The sequence below is a fragment of the Pediculus humanus genome, genomic scaffold, assembly GCF_000006295.1.
Source record: "Pediculus humanus corporis 1103172107790 genomic scaffold, whole genome shotgun sequence".
In the NCBI taxonomy this organism is placed as follows: Eukaryota; Metazoa; Arthropoda; class Insecta; order Psocodea; family Pediculidae; genus Pediculus; species Pediculus humanus.
In genome coordinates, this window is record NW_002987384.1 from 328,071 (window position 1) to 350,876 (window position 22,806).

The 22,806-nt window shown below is 25.6% G+C and overlaps 6 protein-coding genes across 6 annotated transcripts; 2 read left to right on the plus strand and 4 right to left on the minus strand.

Moving 5' to 3' along the window:
* Window positions 1-606: 606 nt before the first annotated feature.
* Phum_PHUM368960 (DENN domain-containing protein 2A, putative) lies at window positions 607-4,736 on the plus strand (the record flags this gene model as incomplete). The annotated part of the gene is made up of 11 exons (XM_002428139.1): window positions 607-1,009; window positions 1,106-1,738; window positions 2,247-2,420; window positions 2,535-2,761; window positions 2,879-3,112; window positions 3,193-3,355; window positions 3,489-3,639; window positions 3,745-3,928; window positions 4,036-4,278; window positions 4,368-4,485; window positions 4,582-4,736. The coding sequence occupies 11 exons, from the start codon at window positions 607-609 to the stop codon at window positions 4,734-4,736; spliced, it is 2,685 nt and encodes an 894-aa protein (XP_002428184.1).
* A 729-nt stretch (window positions 4,737-5,465) lies between these two features.
* Phum_PHUM368970 (diaphanous, putative) lies at window positions 5,466-10,957 on the minus strand (the record flags this gene model as incomplete). Its single annotated transcript, XM_002428140.1, has 18 exons — window positions 5,466-5,551; window positions 5,645-5,885; window positions 5,972-6,136; window positions 6,249-6,374; window positions 6,456-6,737; window positions 6,836-6,922; window positions 7,000-7,267; window positions 7,349-7,491; window positions 7,572-7,906; window positions 7,930-8,064; window positions 8,154-8,284; window positions 8,357-8,595; window positions 8,697-8,951; window positions 9,055-9,220; window positions 9,337-9,536; window positions 9,624-9,725; window positions 9,826-9,981; window positions 10,919-10,957. 18 exons carry the CDS (start codon window positions 10,955-10,957, stop codon window positions 5,466-5,468), a joined length of 3,156 nt encoding a protein of 1,051 aa, XP_002428185.1.
* Window positions 10,958-14,925: 3,968 nt separating this feature from the next.
* Window positions 14,926-16,496, plus strand: Phum_PHUM368980 (uncharacterized protein; the record flags this gene model as incomplete). Its single annotated transcript, XM_002428141.1, has 3 exons — window positions 14,926-14,985; window positions 15,088-15,150; window positions 15,591-16,496. 3 exons carry the CDS (start codon window positions 14,926-14,928, stop codon window positions 16,494-16,496), a joined length of 1,029 nt encoding a protein of 342 aa, XP_002428186.1.
* Window positions 16,497-16,800: 304 nt separating this feature from the next.
* Phum_PHUM368990 (Hsp70-binding protein, putative) lies at window positions 16,801-18,431 on the minus strand (the record flags this gene model as incomplete). The annotated part of the gene is made up of 6 exons (XM_002428142.1): window positions 16,801-16,875; window positions 16,955-17,184; window positions 17,288-17,443; window positions 17,547-17,768; window positions 17,895-18,075; window positions 18,228-18,431. The coding sequence occupies 6 exons, from the start codon at window positions 18,429-18,431 to the stop codon at window positions 16,801-16,803; spliced, it is 1,068 nt and encodes a 355-aa protein (XP_002428187.1).
* A 312-nt stretch (window positions 18,432-18,743) lies between these two features.
* Window positions 18,744-19,056, minus strand: Phum_PHUM369000 (uncharacterized protein; the record flags this gene model as incomplete). Its single annotated transcript, XM_002428143.1, has 3 exons — window positions 18,744-18,809; window positions 18,847-18,943; window positions 19,040-19,056. 3 exons carry the CDS (start codon window positions 19,054-19,056, stop codon window positions 18,744-18,746), a joined length of 180 nt encoding a protein of 59 aa, XP_002428188.1.
* Window positions 19,057-19,257: 201 nt separating this feature from the next.
* Phum_PHUM369010 (Aquaporin-4, putative) lies at window positions 19,258-20,296 on the minus strand (the record flags this gene model as incomplete). Its single annotated transcript, XM_002428144.1, has 5 exons — window positions 19,258-19,395; window positions 19,475-19,555; window positions 19,636-19,863; window positions 19,937-20,080; window positions 20,174-20,296. The coding sequence occupies 5 exons, from the start codon at window positions 20,294-20,296 to the stop codon at window positions 19,258-19,260; spliced, it is 714 nt and encodes a 237-aa protein (XP_002428189.1).
* Between the last annotated feature and the right edge of the window lie 2,510 nt (window positions 20,297-22,806).

The following is a 22,806-nucleotide window of genomic DNA, read 5'->3' on the forward strand; positions in this document are numbered from 1 at the left end:
AATAATAATAATAATAATAATAACGGTAAACGCAATATTAAATTCTAAATTAAAAACATTAAACTGAAAAGTTGTTACATATAAATATAATAATAAATAAATAATTATTAAAATGAATTACAAGAAGAAAAAGTAGAATGTGTAAGAAATCAACATTATCATTATCGTTTCATCAAAAGTAAAAAAAAGTTTTTAAATAGTTTACTTATTTATTTATTTATCAAAGCTTTTTAAAATTAGCAATTACATGCAAGTGAATTAAAGACATTTTAATTTTTTCTTTTTTTTATTACGTGCATTTTTCGGTAAGGAAATATTTTTTATAAATCCATTAAAAGAATATATTTAAAAAAGACTCGTTAAATTTGAAATTAAATCTAATGCCACGTTAACATGTCAACAAGGTTTGTTTTGACGCAAAAATTTTCATTGTAATAATTTTATTTCTTATAAACGTTTATTTTATTTTTTTTTTTTGTTTTTGTTTTCGTGTTTTATATATAATGTTTTATGAAAGAAAAAGAATGTTTTTTATCAATTTCAATAATCATGTACGTTAAAAAATTGTTGTATTAAATTATAGGAAAAAAAACATTTTTTCAAATGATGTCAAACCATAATTTAAAGTGTCAAAGTCGGGTTGAATCTATAAAAAAAAAATTTGAATGTTCGCCTTCTGAAAAAATCACAATTGACAACAATTTCGTTCAAGATAATAATTATTCTTTATATTCTAATCAAAATTCAAATGATTCGCGTTCAAAATCGGAAATAGTTTTAAAAGTAAACAATAATTTTAATAAAACAGATTCTATTATCAGTAATAATTGTAACAGTAAGATTCAAATAAAAAGAAGTCCTGCATTTCGTCGTGAAAAATTAAAAACTATAAAAACATTGGGAAAATTCCCATCTCAGAAAAAAGAAAAATCAATTTATTATTATTCGAGTAATTGTGTTAAAAAAATTGATGATAATTTAGATACGTTTGAAGTTGGAAAAAGTAAAAGTGAAAATCATATAAATAAGCTTAGTGCCTCAAGAATAAATTATTTCAATAATTCAAATTCAACCTCAAAAAATAATAATAATAATAATAATTCAGAAATTGAAAATGATAGTGATAATGTGTCTTTGCCTGTTGACAATACTTCAATGACAACCATATCTTATGCTGTGGTTAATAAACCGAAAAAAGTACAAAAAAATGAAAAAAAATTAAACGAATGTAATTTAAAATTAAGTGATAGTTTAAAAAAAGCTTTACAGTCTCCATTACCCAAAGGTCCTCCACCTAAAAAACCCCCAAGAACATTTTCTTACGATTTGGTAAATGATAAATCGACCACAAGTTCGAAACTTCACAAACTTGACAAATCTTTAAGTTCAAAAGAAATAAGCAAACTTCAACTGAAATTAAAAAAATTAGAAATAGCTTTGAAAGTACATGACAAAAATTTTGATAAAAAACTTGGAAATAATGGATTTAATAATGATGATATTGGAAAGTTTAAGGATCCATCATTACAAACAAATGAAAGTCAATCATTACCACCAAGTTCTTCTCAAATTAAAGATAAAAGCCTGAATTGTTTTTCATTTCAAAATTGTTTTAATTTAGATGATGAAATCAAGTACAAATCATTTTTTACTAATAATGATGAATCTCATTTAGAATATAGTAAAACTGAGTCTGATAATTGTACAATGAGTGAAAACAGCAAAACTCTCGCAGTTGGTAAGAATGTGATTCTGGTAACTTTATTAATTTAAATTTTTATCATTATAACACATTTTTTTAATGAAAAATATTAATTAAACAGGTGATTTGATTGTAGAAAAAAAAAAATTAGAACCAATATATGATTTGCCATGTATTACACAAAATAATACTCAAACTATTGAAAATCTCAGCGAAGGAAATAAATATAATGTAAATGAAAAAGAAAAAGAAGGACTTCATTATTTAGTATGTTTTATCATTATTTAATTTCATTATTTACACATTTATTTATTTATTTATTTAATAACCATTATGTCATTAATAATAACAAGATAAGATTTTGTTACTCTTTCTTTAGTTATTAATCGTTTTGTTTCTTTTTTTTTTTATTAAATAATTTAATTATTTTAGTGCACTGATGTTGTAAATAAATTAAATCATATTGAAATACCTCAAGTATTTTTAAATAAAACAAATTCAGTAAAATTTAAAAATAATAGCAAACAATCAATTATCAATATAGATGATAATTTTGAATTTATTCATAATAAAGATTTTAACGAGTGCGAGTTTGAAGAAAATAAAAATTTCGATAAATGCTCTCATGTTAGTTTAAGAAAAAGAGAAGAAGAAAAAAACAGTAAGGAATCAGATGGAGAAGTTAATAGTAATTTTGATACTCAAAATAAAATACTAGGTGTTAAAAATTCAAAGATCTCTTCTTTTTTAACATCAAAAGGTAAAATATAAATAATTTTTAATGTAGTGTGTGTGTAACGGTTACATATATGGAAACTTTGTACTTTTTTAGGTAATATTACAAGAAACCAAGAAAAAACTGAAGAAAGTAATGGAGATACATTTTCAAAAAGTAATTTTGCCGATAAAGCATCATATGGTTTACTACATTATGTTCCATATTGGAAAACTATAAAGAAAAATGAATTTTCACGTTTGTTCGAATGTTGTTTACTCGTGGGACTCACTTTAGAATCCCAAAAAAATGTGCCTTATATAAAAAATATTTTTCCCCCAAATGTATGTGTCTCATCATTTTTAATAATTATTTTTTGTCTTCTTCTTCTTCTTAATTATAATTCAGTAAATTTTAACTCTTTTTTTCTTTGTGCTAATGTTTTATACTTGACATTTCAGGCAAAGCCACCTCCTTTAATAGAAGCACTTTGTTTTCCCGACGCTGGACATTGGCCGCCAAAATTAGAAAAGGAAGAAAGAGAAGAACAATGTTATTCTTTAGTCATCACCAATGAAAACGGTGAAAGAAAATTCGGTTACTGTCGAAGAGTTTTACCAGAAGGTAGCGATTTGTGTTTGCCATTGATATATTGCATCGTGACTTCTCACAGAGCCGATGGTTTTTTTTACAAAGTAAATTTATTTATAATAACTTTTAATAAATAAAATGAAATCGTTCATTGTTATTTACCCTTCTTTACTTCGTCTTTCAGGTACTGTACGAATTGGAATCCAGACACGGTTCACAGGGAATCGATGATTTTATTGCACAGCTTCACGAGGCTCCATTTCCGGGTCCTGGAGAAAGTTTAAAACTGAAACAAATTTTGGAAGAAGCAACGAAAGTTTTATCTCCGGCAAAGGATAAAAATTTAGGTTTCTTATTCCGACTAAAATTTATTGTGAAAGACATAATAATAATAATAATAATAATAATAATAATAATAATAATAATAATTCCTCATCGATTTTTTATAATTTACCTCCCTTTTTTTTTTTTGTTTTCCAGGTTCTACATTGGTGAGAAGACCGTGCGATACAAGACTGGAGGAAAAAAATTTAACGCAGTTATTCCAGTATTTGGAACTTCAAGTTTTTTTTAAAATATTTGCATCTTTACTGCACGAGAGAAAAATTTTATTAATTAGTACATCTATAAGGTAATGAAAAACTTTTGATTATTAATTAGAAATTTAACCGTTACTAACCGTTTTCATTTTGTTTAAAAAAAATAAACATGGATTTATTGTTTTTCCCGCCAACAGGAAACTATCAACATGCATCGAAGCATTGCAATCGACATTGTTGCCATTTTGTTGGCAACATACCTGCATACCCGTATTACCGATTCATCTTTTGGAAATTTGCGAAGCTCCGACTCCCTACGTCATCGGATTACTCAAAACGGAAAACGTTCACAAATCACTGTCGAATATAAATTTTGAAAATGTATTGAACATAAATTTTTAAACCGGAAACGAAAGAAATATCGATCGTTTTTAAACCCCTCTTTTTTTAAAAATCCATTCTTAATCTTTTTTGTCTTTTTCTTCCAGGGAATCATCGTGGATTTAGATGATTCGAAAGTAATCAAATCGTGCGGAGATGAAGATGTTTTAATGTGTTCGAAATTATTAAAATCTCTTAAAATCTCACTTAATTTAGCCATTAATTCAACCGTTTTACCAGATAATAGTAGAAACGTCATACTATCGGATGCTTTGATTGATTTTTTCGTTGAAAATTGCGGCCATTATTCGAATTTTATCGTGGCAAAAGAAAATGAAAAAATTTTTCAAGTTTGTTTTTATTTTTTTTAATGTATTTTAATTAATAACGATTAAAACTTTTTACTAATATTATTATTATTATTATTATTATTGTTTAGGTAAACGATTTTATAAAACATTCAACGTCGACGATAAGCCAAACATTTTTAAATTGGTTTACAAAGACTTCATTGTTTCAGGGATTCATACACGAGAGAATCAATCAAGTTCCCGAAGGTAAGTAAACACAAAAGAATTTTTCTTTTTTTTTTTTTTTTCTCCATTTTATTATTATTATTATTATTATTATTATTATTAACATTTTTTTTATAGATGTTTCCGTCAAATTATTTAATAAACGTGCGACGGAATCATCATGTTTGGATCATCATATAAAAAATTCCGCACCATTGGCAAATATCAATTATAAAGTTTTTAATAAAAAAGTCAAAACTTTAGGTGATAAAATAAAAGATTTTATTCAATGAAAACAAACAAGAAAAAAAAAAATAAGTTGAATTTTTTTCCTCTTTTTTTTTTTAAAATAATTATAAATAAATAAATAATAAATAAATAAATTTTCTTTTTTTTTTCTTATTACAAAACAAAATATTTTTATTTAAAAAAAATTTTTGCGGGAAAGGCAATTTATGATAAGGAAAAGCAAATAAAAAAAATTTAAAAAAAATCAAATAGTAAACATTAATATTAATAACAATAATAATAATAATAATAATAATAATAATAATAATAATAATAATAATAATAATTTTCGGATAGATAATAATAATTCGTTGGATCAAAACATATACATATATATTTTTTTTTTTTTGGCGCGTAAAAAAAAATAAGTACAAATGTATTTTGAAATAATTGACTTTATATTCTCCATCTCTCTCTCTCTCTCTCTCTCTTTCTCTCTTTTATTTTCATATATTTATTTATTTATATTTATACAAATGGCCGGATTTTTAACTGTTTTTTCTCCTTCTAATTATAACAAATTATGTGCGCGAGTATATAACATGTAATAAGGCCACTTATTATTATTATTATTCCACTTCTTCATCACTTTTTTTTTTTTTTTTGGGGGGGGGGGGGTAAGAATTTAATTCGCTGTAAAAAGAAAGTTCGTTATTTAATAATAATAATAATAATAATAATAATAATAATAATAATAATAATATTTTATTTATTATTTAAATAAAAAAAAAAACTCACTTGGCTATTTCTCTGGCTAGCATCGCGTTTACAACTAAACCAGTCCGAGATCTGCTCCTGTTTAATTGAGCTCGCCTTTCAGCTGAAAATCAAAAATTATCATTATTATTATTATTATTACACTTTTCCCCCAGAGATTTCCTTTCGATTGTTTATATTCGTTGGTCGTGCTTACCGCCCGCTACCCGTGGATTCGCTCTTGCTCTCCTTTGATCTCTCGTAAATGCGCTTCCGCTTTGTAAAGCTTCCAAAAGAGAATCCATGACTCCCTCTTGCGTTTGAGTGTTTATGTCGATGAGAGCCTTTTTCCTCGCCGCTCTCGCTTGCTTCTCTTGCTCCTGTTTTTCTCTCGATTCTCTTGCTCTCCTTAATTTCTCTTCCGTTTCCCTCTGTTTCACGTTGTCCTTGTGAGCTTGCTGTAAAAAATTTTTTAGAAAATTGTTAATTTACACTCCTTCTTGTAAACTTTCCCTTTTTCTTTCTGCTTTCTTTCTCCTCTTACTAGAAAAAGATCTTTGAATTCTTTAATATCTCCGAAAAATTCTTCCAGTGTGTATTTTGTCTTATCGAAAGCGTAAAATTCCGCCAAATCCGAATAGAGGGACTCCATGTTTTTAAACATGTTTTGTAATATTTCGCATTGTTGTCTCGCTTCTTTGGCAAAACTCTATTTTTTCAAATTAAGGCCAAAATTACTTTAACAAAGAGAGAGACAGAGAGACAGAGAGAGAGAGAGAGAGAGAGAGAGATAGAAAATTATTTATAAAAAAAAAGGATACGCTCATCGAAGTATAAAACAAATCATCATCGCATTGTGGAACTTTTGAATTTTGCAAATCCGTTTCTAAATTTTTTAAACTCGAATCCATTTGCCTGAGAGTTTTTTGAATGTTATCCATGGATACCTGAAAACGAGTTCACGTGACCCAATTATCAAACAATCGATTTTCATTCGATTCATTCAAAAAAAATTATCGCTCTCCTACCCTCGAAGCTCTATCGACGTGTTCCAATTGTTCGTGAAAATTGAGAAGTTCCGGAAATTTTTTTTCTATCGTTTCAACGAGAAAATGAAGGAGAGTCGTTTTATTTTCCACGTCTTTCGTCGATGTTAATTTTGGGAGAAAACTTATTTCGAATCCGAAAGCTTGTCCGTTCCTGGATCCGCTATTCATGTAATTCCCTAATAAAAGTATTAATTCTAATATTCGAGCGAATTTATTTGATCTTTTGACTTCTTCGCAAGCTGCAGTACCCGCGACAATGTCCTACAAAAAAAAAATAAAAAACATAATTTCCAATATACCATCATCAAATTGTTAAAAATTTTCCTCTCTGAGAGTATTACTCTTAATAAAGTACTCACGGGTTTTATTTCTTGTACTATTTCGGGAAACCTTTGGCGAAAACTTAAAGATTTTAATCGTGGATGTAACCTTTTTATATCTGAAATCTAATTTAATAAAATATATTTAGTGTAACATCTTTTTTTTTTGGGGGGAGGGGGAGGGGGGGCGTCGAAAAACTCACAGTGACGGCAAATTGTTCGGCTTCCGTTAAACTATCATATTGTGATATAAAGTCTTTTAATTTTCCAAGTTGATCAGGAGGTGGAAGATAATCTATTAGCTGCTTTAATATGTTTTCCGTTAGTGCAGTCTCATCGCAACGCAAAATACATTTTCTAACGTCTTTATACGATAAATGTTTCAACGATCCACCCAGTAATATAGAAATGTTATGACTCGATTTACTATCTAAAACTTTCAATTCATTTTTCCTTTTCAACGTTCCCATTCTGCAATTGTAAAAAACAAAAATTTTTTTTTTTTTTTTTTCCCCTAATAAATAAGAATAATTTTTTTTTTTTGTTACGCACCCCTCCGTGTCATCCTCCACTTTTTTAAGTACTGGTTTCGTTGAAAATTTTTCGGATAAACCTTCTAAAATATCCGGAGATGCTAATTTTTCTTCTTGGACTTTTACCCAAAAACTTTTCTCTGAAAGTTTTTGCGGAATGATCTAGAATTGAAAATGGAAAGATGGAACACGTGATGTAATACAACTAATTTCCACGTGTGAAGTCATTTAAAAATTCTTACCGCTTTCCAATTTGCTCTTTTTATCGGACGAATCGTATCCCACTTTTTTTTAGGTTTGAGACCATAAGGAAGAACGTCAGGAGGTTTCATAGGTGAAGGTCCTAGGAGACCTCCTGGAGGTGGTGGTATCATACCCGGCAAAGGAGGAGGAGGAGGTCCAGCTCCAGGCATAGGAGGCGGAGGGGGTCCGCCTGAAATCCCTGGCATCGGAGGAGGGGGAGGCCCTCCTCCCGGCATTGGTGGCGGGGGAGGTGGAGGAGGACCACCAATTTTTCCAGGGGGTAATTTTGATTGAATTAATTTAGCAGTTTCACTAAGATTCATCGAACTTCCGTCTCCACCACCACCACTCCGCCACCTTGTTCTATTTCTTGCAATCTTTTTTCCAACTGTAAATATCTCGCTTCTGATTCTTGCCTTTGGAGAATTGCTTCTTCTAACTTATTTTTCAAATCCGCCAATTTCTTTTCATCCTCAGCTTTTGACTCTTTCTCTTTAAAAATTAATTTAATAATTAAAAATTAATCTTATAAATAAAATAATCCGTTGTGAAATCTATTGAAAAAAAAAAGAAAACATTACCGACTAGATGATCGATTAAAGGTGCAACATCTATTTGAAATCTTCTATTTGCTCTAAAATCTGGATCACAACCTCCTTTATGCAAAACAATCTGAGATACGCATTCTTCAATCAATTTGTAATAAGCAGGCCTAAAAATCATTAAAAATCTTTAATTTGTTCACATTCATCATCCATCGAAAGTATGGGAAACATTTAATTACCTAATTAAATGATCATCCCTTATGAATAGTAAATGTTGGAGTATGCTAAGAAAATAAGGTTCGGCCGGACTTTCCATAACCAAATTTTTTAACATATCAAAACATTCGTTGACGTCATCAAATTCTAACCTAACTGTTGAATCGAATTTCTCAACCCATTCAGCAAAATCCGTTTCTTTGTGCTCGTTAAAAACATTTATTTGTACAATAAGATCTTCAGGCGCATCTTTTTCTAAATCCTAATGCAAAAAACGTATAAAATATATTAAAAATTTGACATTTTTTTTTTTTTTTTAAATTAACCTGATCGCATACTTCTTCCTGTTGGTAAAAAATTTACCTCTAACACGTCATAAAGACCGGCACGCATAATCTCATTTCGTAAATGTAACCTATATTCTAAATCATCAGTTTGGGTAACAATTGCATTTATTAAAGTTAGGCAAGCAACTCGTAAATTTTCATTATTTTTTGCCAACAATCCCTGTACGATGGGTTGAAATCTTTCTTTTCCTTTTATTTCACCCGACATCGTGATGGCTTCTACTACTTTATCGTGACCCACGGGTGGTATAAAACAGGTAGCAGCCAACACCTTCGATTACAAAAAAAAAAAAAAAATTATTATTAAATGAGTTAAAAATTATTTTATTTTTATGGGTTCATTTTAACACTTTGTGTCGCTTAAAAAGTTGTACCTGAACCACTTCGAACATAACTTTCGGCTTGGTAATATCGAGAGATCTTGCTAATACCGTCATGGCTCCTTTTTGCCCGAAAACTTTTTTTATTCCTATTGTATTGTTCATGATAGCACGTAGGCATCGAAGGCACTCATATTGTACTTTTTCATGTCTTGGATCACTAATAAAAAAAATAGGATTTAAATGTAACATTATTTAAACGAGTAATGTTTCCTTTCCAAAAGAAAACGTTTTTAGTTACAATTTAGGAAAATTTTTCATAACAATTATTCTTACTTTAAATAACATTCGTTTAAAACTCCTAATAATAGTTGAAGTCCTTCTGTTACAAACTCTTGAACCCAAGTCAAAGGATTATTTGTAAGAGCTATTCGAAGAGATTCAACACATGAATAACGTTTATTTAAACTCAATTCGGGTGTTGAAAGAAAGGCAATGTAATCGGATGGTTTATCAAATTTACTTTTGTTATCTTGCTGCAAATCAAAATTAAATTACCCTTAAAATTACAATTGCTTGTGTATTCTTGCTTGTGTGTTCTTTTCAGAAGACTCATAATTTACCTGAACTGAGTTTTTCCAATGAGAAATTAAAAGTTTTCTTTTATTCATCAGTGCCATTTCTCTCAAGGGTTGTTTTCTTTCTTCTGACAAATTCATATCTTGCTGTAAGAGCATTTAAACACAATTAATAAATTGATATACCCTTTCGATGAAAAATTAGTGTGATTTAATTCATTTATTTCGAAAAAACCATTTAACATACCAGCATTTCTTCAAATTTTTCATTAATTTTATTCTCATCCATCGTATTTAAAATGGCTTCTTGTAATTCATTGTCATTATATTCTGAATCTGATGTAGGCCTACTAACAACACTTGATCTATTACCTTTTTTAGGCCTCACAAAGAGGGAATCCAGCTAAAAATGAAATTATAAGTACAGTAATAACAAATAATAATTCACAAAAAGGGAAAACAGAGAAATATCGAGTAAAAAATATTTTCGTATAACTCATGATAATTTAAAATTTTACGTTTTAATTTATAGAATAATTAGGTACAAAAAAAACATAGATAAAAATTTATATGACTATTTGTTTATTTTCATGCATGTTTAAAACATGTGGTGTGCTATTATTTCGGTTGCAGAGGAGACATTTAAAAAAAAAACAATAGGTGATACAATACCAAGTGATGCACAAATTACTTATCTGTAAATGAATTTTTTTTTTGTTCATTTCTATATATTTCTATAGGTAAGTTTTATAATGACAATATTTTGCAAAAAAATAAGCAATATCCTTGGCAGTATCAAGTATCTAAAAAAAATAAAGGTTGTAACTTACACAACCAATTTTTAATAATACCTTGTTTTTTAAATATTTATACTGATTGCATGATTCACTGTTTTTTTTTTTTTTTTCGTTATTTAAATATTTAGAGTGCTTAACGATTAAAACTAAATTCATACTTATTTATACTTTTTTAAAAAATATAGTATAATATATTTTATTATACTATATATCCACATAATATATTCTAATTCAGTTTACTTAATAAATACTATGATATAATTTATCCGTTATAAAAAGCATTCGAATTTAATAACCCTAAATACTAAATTTTCTTTTCGAGATTTCATTTTTTTCGAATCGTCTAGCATCAGTATAGCATATTTAAGAGTGCAATTATTAATAATTTGTTTTATTTTTTTTTTCTCTAAATATATAGGTATTATTTAAAATAAAAACCCTGAAATTTATATCTAAAGTTTGATTACTTATTGGATTTAAATGATATTTCATAATCAAATGAGTCATACAAAGATTAAACTTTAAATTTGATAAGGTACTCACAAATTTCCCGCTGGACTTTAATTTTTCTTGCTTCGACATTTTGAATTGTTGAACAACAGATTATAAAACAAAATATATAATTATGTAGTATGCATGAAAATTTAAAAATAAAACTCAACTTTTAGTCTTGATAATCAAGAAAATCATTTGCAATTCATCAACACTTAACAACAGCAAAACTTAATCTGAAAAAAAAAATTATTAAAATCTCAAAATAACTGCTAATAAATAATTTTATATTAAAATTGAAAACTTTTTTTTACATACATACATACTTGTTAGTAATAAGCATCATCACACAAAATCAACAAAAAAAAAATTCAAAACCACACAAATTTAAAAAAAAAAAATCTTGTCATAATACTGTACATTAAAGAAAACGTAAAATTTTATCATATTAAAAAACAGACTTAATAAATTATTAATATTATAAATATATATATATATATATATATATTTTTAAAGTTTATATCAACTAATACTTATAATGATGTCATCTTTAAGAATAAAACTAACGAACACAAATTAGTCGGTATAATACTTTATAAATAAATAAAAAATAATCTGAACTAAAAACGGTAAAAATATAATTTTTTAACTAAAGTTATAGAAGAAATAATTTCAACTGATTGTTACAATTTTAAATTTTGTTACGCTATTTTATTTGTTTTTATTTAAATAAAAGCAATATCAGCCATTTTATCAACAAGTGGTCGAACCGCAGCAATTTTTTTGCGAAACGCATTTACGTAATAAAACACATTTAAAAATAAAAACATAATTTAGTAAAAAAATTTTCTAACTATAAATTATAGGATCAACAAAACGATTAAATTAAAAAAAAAAAAAAAAAAAAAAAAAGACAAAAACTCGTTAGGTTAAGATCAACTAGTGTGCCACGAAACGCCCTTGTTAACTGAACTTTCTTATTTCGCTAATTTTATCAGGGCCCTAAAATTTCTTAACCGAGCCAAATTAAGTTTCTTTCAAACGGAAATTTATTTTTAAAATCACCTACGAATGAATTAAGTAATGTTTAAATTCGTCAATAATTTAATAAAATTTTTAATAATATATAGAATTATTTTATTAATACATAATACAAATATAAGTTAAACGTGTAAATTTGCATAAAAATAATTTTTTAAAAATTCGCACAACGTCTCGCATGCATCCTCTTTGACATGTCATTGTTTATTTAAAAACGTTTTTTTTTTTTTTTTTTTTTTTTTTAAATTTTAATATGAATATTTTCTAAGTAAATAATTTTTAAATTCGTTACTAAATTTTCTTTTTAAAAGATTAAAATTATTGTAACGATTTGAGTTTTTCAAAAAAAAAAAAAAAAAAAACACTGAAATTTGAAAAATTCATAAATTATTGAATAATAATTCATAACTTTTTTTTAAATAATCATCATTTAATTTAAAACCAATAATTGAAACATTTAACCGGGTTCAAAATGAATAAATACCTGTATTATTTTACATGGTTAATAATCTTTAAAATATTTTTTTAGTGAAATTTAATAAAAGACAGAAAAAAAAGGGGGGGGGAAATTTTATATTAAAAAATTCAAGCGGCCATTTTTTTTTATTTTTTTTTTTGTAAGTAACTTTAAGAGTATATAAAAAAAAAAAAAAACTTCCAAAAGAAATTAATTATAAAGGAAAAGACAAGACCAAATCAGGTGCACACTTAAAACAACCTTGATTTACTTGAAGCCTATTTTTTTTTTTTTTTTTTGTAAATAGCCTAGAGTTCCAGTGAGTCACTAAGACATAAGGAATGCAGAAGTAGTAGTAGGACGTTTTTAGTTTATTAAAATGTTTCTTATTTAGGAATATAATATGACAATTATGGTACTTCACATAATTAATAGTATTTCGATTCGTGATAAAATGGTTCATAGAAAATGGGGGGCTAACGAACTACTTTTATGTTTTATTAGTATCTATTGAGTGATTACTTAGTGCAGTTTTTTCATTATACGTATATATATACGATTAGAAAACTGCATTTTGTAAATTTCTTTTTTTATAAAATGACAAAATAAAAATTATTTATTTATATATATATATATATATTTGTAAAAACAAATTTTTTTAAAAACAAATATTAGAAAAAACTAGTCATAACATGGCTCTTTTGGAATCTTGTTTCGGATGCAGTTTGGATATTTCGTCTGCTGCTATTGGTGTTTACCTTTTGGTGAGTCACAAAATATACATATAAAAATTATTAATTAACCTTAAAAAAAATATATTTTAATAATATTAAATGATATTTTATTTAAAAACAAAAGGATTCTCTAACGTTTTACTTCGTTTGTTATAAAAAAATAATTTCCTTTTGTTTTTAAATTTAAAATAAATTGGGGGGGAAGAAGAAAAAGAAAAAGAAAAACATCCCACGAAATTTCTTACTTTATTAATTTGTATTTTTTTTAAAAAAATTATTAAATAAATAATTTTATGTTTTTAATATTACAGAATTATGTATTGATAAAATATTTATTTCCAAAAAAAAAAATAAATTTAAAAAAATTATTATTTAAATATTCTTGAAAAATGACCCTCGAATAATAAATTAGAAATCGTTGCGTTATGCCAATAACAATAAGTTTATTTATTTATTTTTTTTAAATAAATAAATTTTCCCCCCGCTCACCCTACCCCCACCCCCCAAAACACCACGTTGAATTATCCTGTAATAATATTACATTATTTTTACAAAATTTTTTTTTTTTTTTTTTAAATTAAATAAAACACATCTAAGTGTAATATCATTATCATTATTAATCAAAAATTTTATTATTATTATTATTTAAAATAATTTACCTTTTATTTATTTTTCTTCTTAAATAAACAACTAACTAACTAACTAACTAAAAAAAAAATTTTAAAGTTTGTTGTATATCAAGCAACGATTATTTAAAAAAAAAAAAAATTTAAACAATTAGTCATTATTATTATTATTATTATTATTATTATTTTATTTAACGAGGTTCGGCTGGAATGACACAACATTTAATTAAGAATTATGTTTCTTATTATTAATACGTCCTCCAAAAAAAAAAAAAAAAAAAATTTCTATTTACTTTTGATTATGTCATTTTTTTTTTTGTAAAAATTAAAGTCATTTAAAAATCCTGGAACTAATATTATTATTATTATTAATAAATATTCAATGAAATATTTTTCCAGGGATTTTTAAATCTTTTTATGTAAAAGGAAATGAAGAATGATTGATTGATTGATTTAAAATTTTTTTATTTTTTTTGTCGTAGGTGGCTTATTTAATTGCACTCACAATTGAATTATGGTGGATGTTTGATAATAACATAGGTAATATTATTATTATTATTATTCAATTTAAATTTAAATTTAATACTCAATTTTTTTTTTTTTTATTTTCAGGTTCGTCTTCCATACCAGCCTACATATTATCATCAGTATATTTTATATTATTTATATTTTCCACCGTTCTTCTACGAGGATTATCAGTCGTGAGTATTATTATTATTATTTAATAATAATATGATGCATATCCCAACGTAAACGATTTTTTTATTATGTAAAACTGTGCCAATAAGTGATGTTCAACAACAATAATAATAATAATAGTAATAAAACCGATATTAAAATTTTAAATAAAATTTTTTTATGTACGTAATTTATATATGTAATTGGACGTAATCCAGAGAAGAGAAGAAAAATTTAGAGTATAAAAATTTTGATTATTATTATTATTATTATTATTATTATTATTATCGTATTTATTTATTTTTCGATAAGCGCAATAAAAAATAAAATAAAATTTTATTTAGAATTAACGAATTCGAGTATAAGAGAAAAATCGTTTGAAATCGACATTAGTTAATTGTTACAGAAAGAATAATAATAATAATAATAATGATGATAATGATAATGATAATAATAATAATAATAATAATTATTAATTTATTTTAGAAAAAACCTGCACCCTTACTCGTATGGTTATTCACAATGGGAGTTTTTTTAGGTCCAGAATCTGGACTCGTTTTGTACATCAGCATCCATCATTGGGTAAGTGAAATATTTTTTTAATTTTTATTTCAAACCCTTTAAAAATTATTATTATTATTATTATCATTATTATCAATAATCATTATTATTATTTATTTACAGAAAATCACTTCGATGAATGGATTAATAGAAGTAACATGTTGGGCATGTCGTCTTTTAGTCAGTGTAAGTAAAATTAATAATTTCTTATTATTAATAATAATAATAATAGTAAATAATAATAATAATAATAATAATAATAATAATGAATAATAATAATAATAAATAATAATAATAATAATAATAATAATGAATAATAATAATAATAATAATAATAATAATTTTTTTTATAACTTTAAGATTATAGGAATTATTTGCGTACAATCGCTTCAATCAAATTGGAGAGAAGAAAAAACTTTAATGCTTAAACTTGCATCTTTAAAGGTAATAATAATAATAATAATAATAATAACTTCACGCTCATTAGACTGGAAAAGAGAGAAAGAGGGAAAAGCATATATGAAACACACTCTCTCTCTCTCTCTCATTCGTGCCATTTTGTTTTTTTTTTTAAATTCGTTATTAGAAAGTTTTTATTGAATTTTTGCGTAAATAATTCATTACAGGGAGGTACCGGTTTATTTCATGTGAAACGAAATAAAAAAAATTCGAAGGAAGGAGGAGGAGGAGGAGGAGGGGGAGTCGAAATGTCAACGATATTAAAAAATCCTGATTATTCTTATAAAATAAACGAAAAAAAAATTAATGCAAACGATATTGAGAATAACGACGATGATTTTATTCCTAAAATTGAGGATTTGTGTCAAAATGGCGGCGGTGGCGAAGAAGGTCATCATCACGGTATTAATTATTTAACAAAAAATTTCAACGAATTCAACGCATCTAATTTTAATCCATCTTTTATGGATTATTCTTCTCGTATAATAACAACAATGCCGTATTTAACAATCAGGGAAAAACGATCGAGAAAATTCGATGAAAATTCACGTGAAAAAATAAAAGGTTTGTGTTCTTCTCTAACGGATTTATCCTACGATAATTTAAAATGCGTCGAAGTTTTACCATTTAAAGGATCCGATGGATGTTTGGATAATGGTGGCAATAACGTCGGATTTTCCCCAGAATCCGGAGTAAATAATTCGCCGGATAAAACGATAATAAAAAATAAAAATTTAAAAATATTAAAAACATTAAGTCCTTTCGTTAAGAAAAAAAAAACAAATCATCCGATAAATATATATCAAATAAACGTACCAAAGAATATAAAATCTTCAGGTGAAGATTTAAATTTAACAAATATTGATTATAGGCTGAGTAATATTTATAGGAATAGAGGAATGTACGCTTATGATAAAGATAGTAAAAAAATCGTTTTTTATCCTCCTGAATATTTTAACAAAAATTACGAACGTGGCGGTACGAGACAAAGATTAAATTCCCGTAATAGTAGTTTGAGTTGTTCTTCATTGGATTCCGAAGATATTAAACAAATAGGAGATGTTGCACTATAAATATATTTTTAATTAAATAGTTCAAATTAATGCTCAATTGTTTATGTTAAACAAATGATAAAAATAAAAAATGTAATTATAATATTTATTTATTTATTTAATTTAAATGTTTTTCGTTTTTTCGTATGACTTCTCTTTAAACTGCATACTCACAAAATATACTTTAAGATTTATTTATTAAAATTTAATAATAATAATAATCGTCAATTTTTATTTTACATTAATTTTATTTTTATTTTCTGGTACCGGTAGAGATTACGTAATTTTTTATTATTTATTTCGTTTGATTAACATCTTTTATTAATTATCGATCTTCATCGGTGTTTTCACATTCTCCAAAAATTATGGAACTTAATTTACTCGCGTATTCATTTTCTTCCTGAAAAATAAATTTTCAAAATTCAAAAAAAATTAAAAAATACAACAACCAATTTTTTAAACGATTTTATGATGCTTACATTAAATTCTTCTTTATTTTCTGAATTTTTTATAATGAAATCTAAAAGGGATTTAAAACGAAGTTCTGGCGTTCTAGAAATTTCTTGTGCCATAGAATTATCTTCAACAATGGCTAAAAGTGCATTCAATAAATGTTCTAAAGAAGGTGGATGACCTTCTTCGTATTTTTGTAAAAATACCGCTATTTGACTGATTAATTGTTCGACGTAACCCATATTTACTAGATCATCTAAACAAAAAAAAAAAAAAAATAAATGAATGAATAAAAGGATAACAAAGTTATCAGTAACATGTTTTCGTTTTCGAATAATCACATTTTGAATTGTGCCTACCTTTAACATGAGGTTTCCACTGACATATTGATGTTAACAAAAAAGCAGACTTAATATTTAATTTTTGTACATCTGTTTGCAATGCTCTTAACAAAACGGAAAAACCATCTGTGATAATAAATTCTTTTAAACCTTCCTCACTACCTCTGGCCAAACCTGAAAATTAAAATATATTTTAAATTTTAATGAAAAAGGTTTTTATTTTTGAATATTATCATAAATAAGGTTTTGATATTGAAACAATTATTCATTATCTTACATGATATGGCATACAAAGCTTTGACTCGAACTAGATCATCAATGTCGGAATCAATCATTTGTAAAAGTGTTGGTACTAATTTACTTTCTAAAACTTTATTTTGACAATAAGGATTGTTTTGACATAATTGGGCAATCAATTCTGCTCCCCTCCATCTTATACTAGAATGAATAGATTGTAAACATGGCTTAAATATGCAAAAACCTCCAATTTTGTGAAAATCTGAAATAAATCGACAACAATTTAACATATATATATATGTGTATATAAATATACTAAATATAATTAAAATTTCAGGTTGAAATATAATAATATTTTAATAAAACCAATTGTTTTCAGTAAATTTACCATTAGCAACATCTATGTTATCAACATAATCTAATATACTGTCTAATGCATCTTCAAATTTTGTAGAGTCCACACTTCCTTCGATTAAATTTGCACTTTGTAAAATTTTTATGTGTTTTAATAATTCTTCAACTATGTCAAGTGTCATGGATTTCAGTGCATTTTCTAAAAATTTTCTATCCTGCAAGTTAAAAAATGACAGTTTGTAAATAAATAAAAAATGTAAAGTATATAACTGTATAAAACTACATAAAAATGATAAACATTTTTATTGAAACACACGAACCTATTGAAAAATAAAACAACAACAATTATTACACAATATATACAAACCTCCTCACTTAAAGTTTGTAAACAATTTTCATTAGATTCATGTCCCGGAAGGTTTGCAGCTTCTGTTGAATAACGTAAAAGATCCTGAAGATTTCGTGGAGGACGAGGTTGAGAAGCAATGGGTATTTCCTCTGAATTTGAAGATCTTTCAACTTCTCTTACACTCACTAAACGGTTATCAGTTTGTTCTCTGTTGCTCGACATATTTGAATTTCAATAAATTTTAAATAATAAAAATCTATTCAATTTAAAACCGAAATACTAATTAATTAGTCGATTTTTAAAGCGCGCAAAAACTTTAATAATAAATTTACTATTTAGACTGTGCACGACAGCCTACACAATCATTAAATAATATCAACTAAATAATATTTTAAAAAAAAGCACCGCCTTTTAAGATTTTCAGTAGCATGAGTAGTGATTCTAAGAAAAGTTATAATGACTAATACATAAGTTTTCGGTTTTGCAATATCTATATTTATTATTTTATTCTTCTTAAAGTTGCCGTCTATTTTGTTAAATAATTAATAATTTCTGAATCAAATTTCTGAAATGATCATTTTCCGAATCAAAAGACAATAACTTTTAAATAAAACTAAAAAATATTTCAAGATGTCACCATTTTGGCGCAATTTTCGTAATGTCGGAAATGTACGTCATAAGTTTCGTTAATTTTCGAAAAGTAAGTTGTAAGTATTTTGTAAAAATATATCATTCTATTAAAATAATAAAATATAATTTCTTAAAGTTAGTTTTTGTGTGTATTTACAAGTAATAATTTATTGTGTCTTCAATTAATTTAAAGATTTTACCCAATTATAATTATCATTTTTAAAAATCGGTTAATTAGTTGAAATTATATGAAAATGCTCGAAAAACATTTACTTACTTATTTTTAAATATTTACATTTTAATAACGAATCAAAGGAAATGATATCCGTTCGAGAAAGTAAGTAAAACGTAATCATTAAATAAAAAACAATAAATTTTAAATTAAAACTTTATTTTAAGCATGTAAAAAAAAAAAAATTTATGAAACGTTCATTTCCATTTCACCTTTTTTAAGTTGTTTGTGATCTTCTGTAAGTGGAGAAAGTTTTGGACAGAAAAATCTCGTGTACGTAAAACCCCAAACTAATCCAGCTAATATCGGTCCGACCCAGTAAACCTAAAAATTTATTTTCAAATAATTTACCACGCCATAATTTTATTACCCTTAAAGTAATCAAATGTGAATTTATCTGTACCCAATGATCCTTCCATGTTTGATTCCAAATGGCTGGCCCAAATGATCTTGCTGGATTCATGCTGCATCCGGAATAAGCTGCCTGTTAAAGTTTATTAAAATATTTTTAAATAATTTAATAAGTAAAATTAAGTAATTTGTAAATTTTATTTTTATACATACTCCTGCATAAGCCAATGAGAAAACAGTAAAACCAAATTTCAAACTCAATGATTCGAAATGACTATTTCTAGGATCCCATGCAGAACAAACAACCAACAGTAAGATTGATGTAAATAAAAATTCAGCCAAAAGAGCTCGAGCTGCTGATATTTCCGGATGCGGCACTGTTGTACACACACCATATTCTTCAAAACCATTTGCGTGTAAAAGATTAGAAGGGTTAACGGCCTAAAATATTCAATCATTCATTAGTTTTTCTTTTTATTATGTAATTTCATTTAAGTAAACAGCCATACAAAACCTTTAAAAGTCCATAACCAATCACTGCTCCGATGAGTTGTCCCAGTATATAAACAGCAGCCATTGGAAAATTTAATTTTTTAAAAAATAAACTCATAACTGTCACTGCAGGATTTACATGACTTCCACTGTTGTTACAAGTTATCTAAAATTAATTTTTCATATAATCACAAATTTCCTTAATTTAATCCCCCAAAAAATTATTATTTCATTGATTTTTAAAAATAATTTACAATACCTGTACTGCAATGAAAACAGCTAAACCGAAAGACAAAACAACACCCATATGGTCACCTGGTTGTCCCAAACCTTTACAAACTCCTAAACAACCTAAAAATACCAAAGTTGCTGTTCCTATCATCTAAAAACAAAAAAAAAAAAAACCACTTTCAAATAAATATAATTTTCACTCGAAAACAAACAATGATGATGATGATGATGAACGAATAAAAATTTATTTACCTCACTAAAAAAATGTTGTGCCATTGTTTTTATTATATTTTGAGTTCTTGTATTCATCTTGATGTAATGAAACTAATCTGAAATGAACAAAAAAAAAATAAAATTTATTATTATATATATATATATATAAATATCAAATCATCCTGGGAAAAATTTTTAGGTATGATGATGATGAACTTTTTTTGTCACAAATCCCCCCATTGTAATTATGTTTATGTGATTTTTATATAATTTTGTAAAAAAAAAAAAAATTATTTACAGGAAACTAAAAAGAAGAGAATGAAGCGTTAATGGCATGTCAACCTTGTCAAATGTGGTTGTCAACAATTAAGAATCTGGGCTTAAAGGTATCTGAAGGAACTCAAGGAAAAAAATTCATGACACAATATGTAAGTACATTTATTATCAAGGCGTCCATTGTTATAATTTTTTAAAATTATTCTTATCAATACTCATCATAATATAATTTAAAATAATAAGGGTTCTTTTATATAAAATAAGGAAATACACGACATTAATGATAATAATAATTATCAAATATGAATTTTTTTTTTAATTTTCTACAGTACACACGTTATTGTTATGAGTACCGAGTTATTTATCAAGTTATTTAAAAAAAAAAAAACTCATTTTTTTACGCTCGTGATTTTTCTATTTTCTATCCAATCCCGTAAAATTTTGAAAGAGAAGAAGGTAGAATACAATTTATTTAAATTTTATCTTTAAAAGTAATAATAATTTGAGTTAAAAAAAAGAAAAATTATTTTGAATAGGAAAATTTAAAATTGTTGAAAAATTTGATATATCGAAAAACTTTGAATGAATTTTAATAAATATTTCGAGATTTATTTATTTTTAGTTACGATAAGTTAAGTTCAACGGTTTCAAAGTTCTAAATAAATTTTTTTTTTTTTTTAAAACGGTCGGGGGTATCTTAAATAATTTGAAAAAAATATTTCAAGTACTTGTTTTCGTTAAATTAATAAAATAAATTTTTTTAACACTCAAATAATAATAATTTCTCTGTCAAAAAATCGTTTTTTATTGTTTAAACAAAAAAAAAAAAAAAAAAAAAACAAGAATAATTTTTTGTCAAAACAAATTTATTTATTACCGTTGGTTATTTTTTTTTTTTTTTTTTTTTTTTTTTGGCATTGATACTCACAATTAAAAATAAAAAAATTTAAATTATAAAAAAAAATAACAACATTTTTTTCACATAAATAAAACATTTGTGTTAAACTTTTTAAAAAGCCACAAAAAAAAAAAAATTTTCACTTTTTGTAAATTTAAATATTTAAATTCAAAAAAAAAAAAAAAAATTTGATAACTCATCCGGTCCGTTGATAATTCATTCGAATAAAATACATAAAATTAATAATAATATTAAAAAAAAAAAAAGTTTCATAAAGTTTATTATGATCGAATCGTAGATATTTCAAATTTATTAATAATAGGCTTTCTATTTAATTGACAAATTAATTAATTAACAAAAATATTAAAGAGACATCGACAAAAACAACAACAACAACAACATTATCGTTTTTTATTATTATTATTCTTAATAAATAATAATAATAGGTTACGAGTTTAAAAAAAATTTAGTAAAAATTATTAATTTTTATTTGTAACGTTTAAATAATTTTATACCTGATAATATAAGATAAAAACAAAATCGATCTCGAAATTAATTAAAACAATTATTAATGTTTCAAATTCGATTGATAAATTAACAATGACAACAACAACAACAACAAACTTTCTAATAGCCTTTCTTTAAATAAATAAAACACAAGTAATATAAATAAATAAATAAATAAACTCACTGTTTCGTTTGTTTGCTATCAAAAAAAAAAAAAAAAAAAAAAAAAATGGCGAAAAATTTAGTTTTAATTTCCTTTTTGACTGAAAGAGAAATGAAGCATCTCCTCTCACACTCTTCTTGGCTTCTGCAATGATAAAAATATTAAGTGTATATGTCACTAACAGGGCCGGCTTGAAGATATTTTATTTATTTATTTATTAACTTTTATTTTCTATTTAATTTTGTATTGTTGTTGTTGTATGTAATTTATTTAATAAGTTTGTCATGTATTTTTTCGATACAATTAAATTTAATTATTGTATTTGAATTATTCAAGGTGATTATGAATAAAGTACTACTACTACTACCCGTTTTTAAATAATTATTAACTATAAGAAAATCTCTCAAACAGAGAGAGAGAGAGAGAGAGAGAGAGAGAGAGACAGAGAGAGAGAGACAGAGAGAGAGAGAGACAGAGAGAGAGAGAGAGAGACAGAGACAGAGAGAGAGAGAGACAGAGAGAGAGAGACAGAGAGAGAGACAGAGAGAGACAGAGAGAGAGACAGAGAGAGAGAGAGAGAGAGAGACAGAGAGAGACAGAGAGA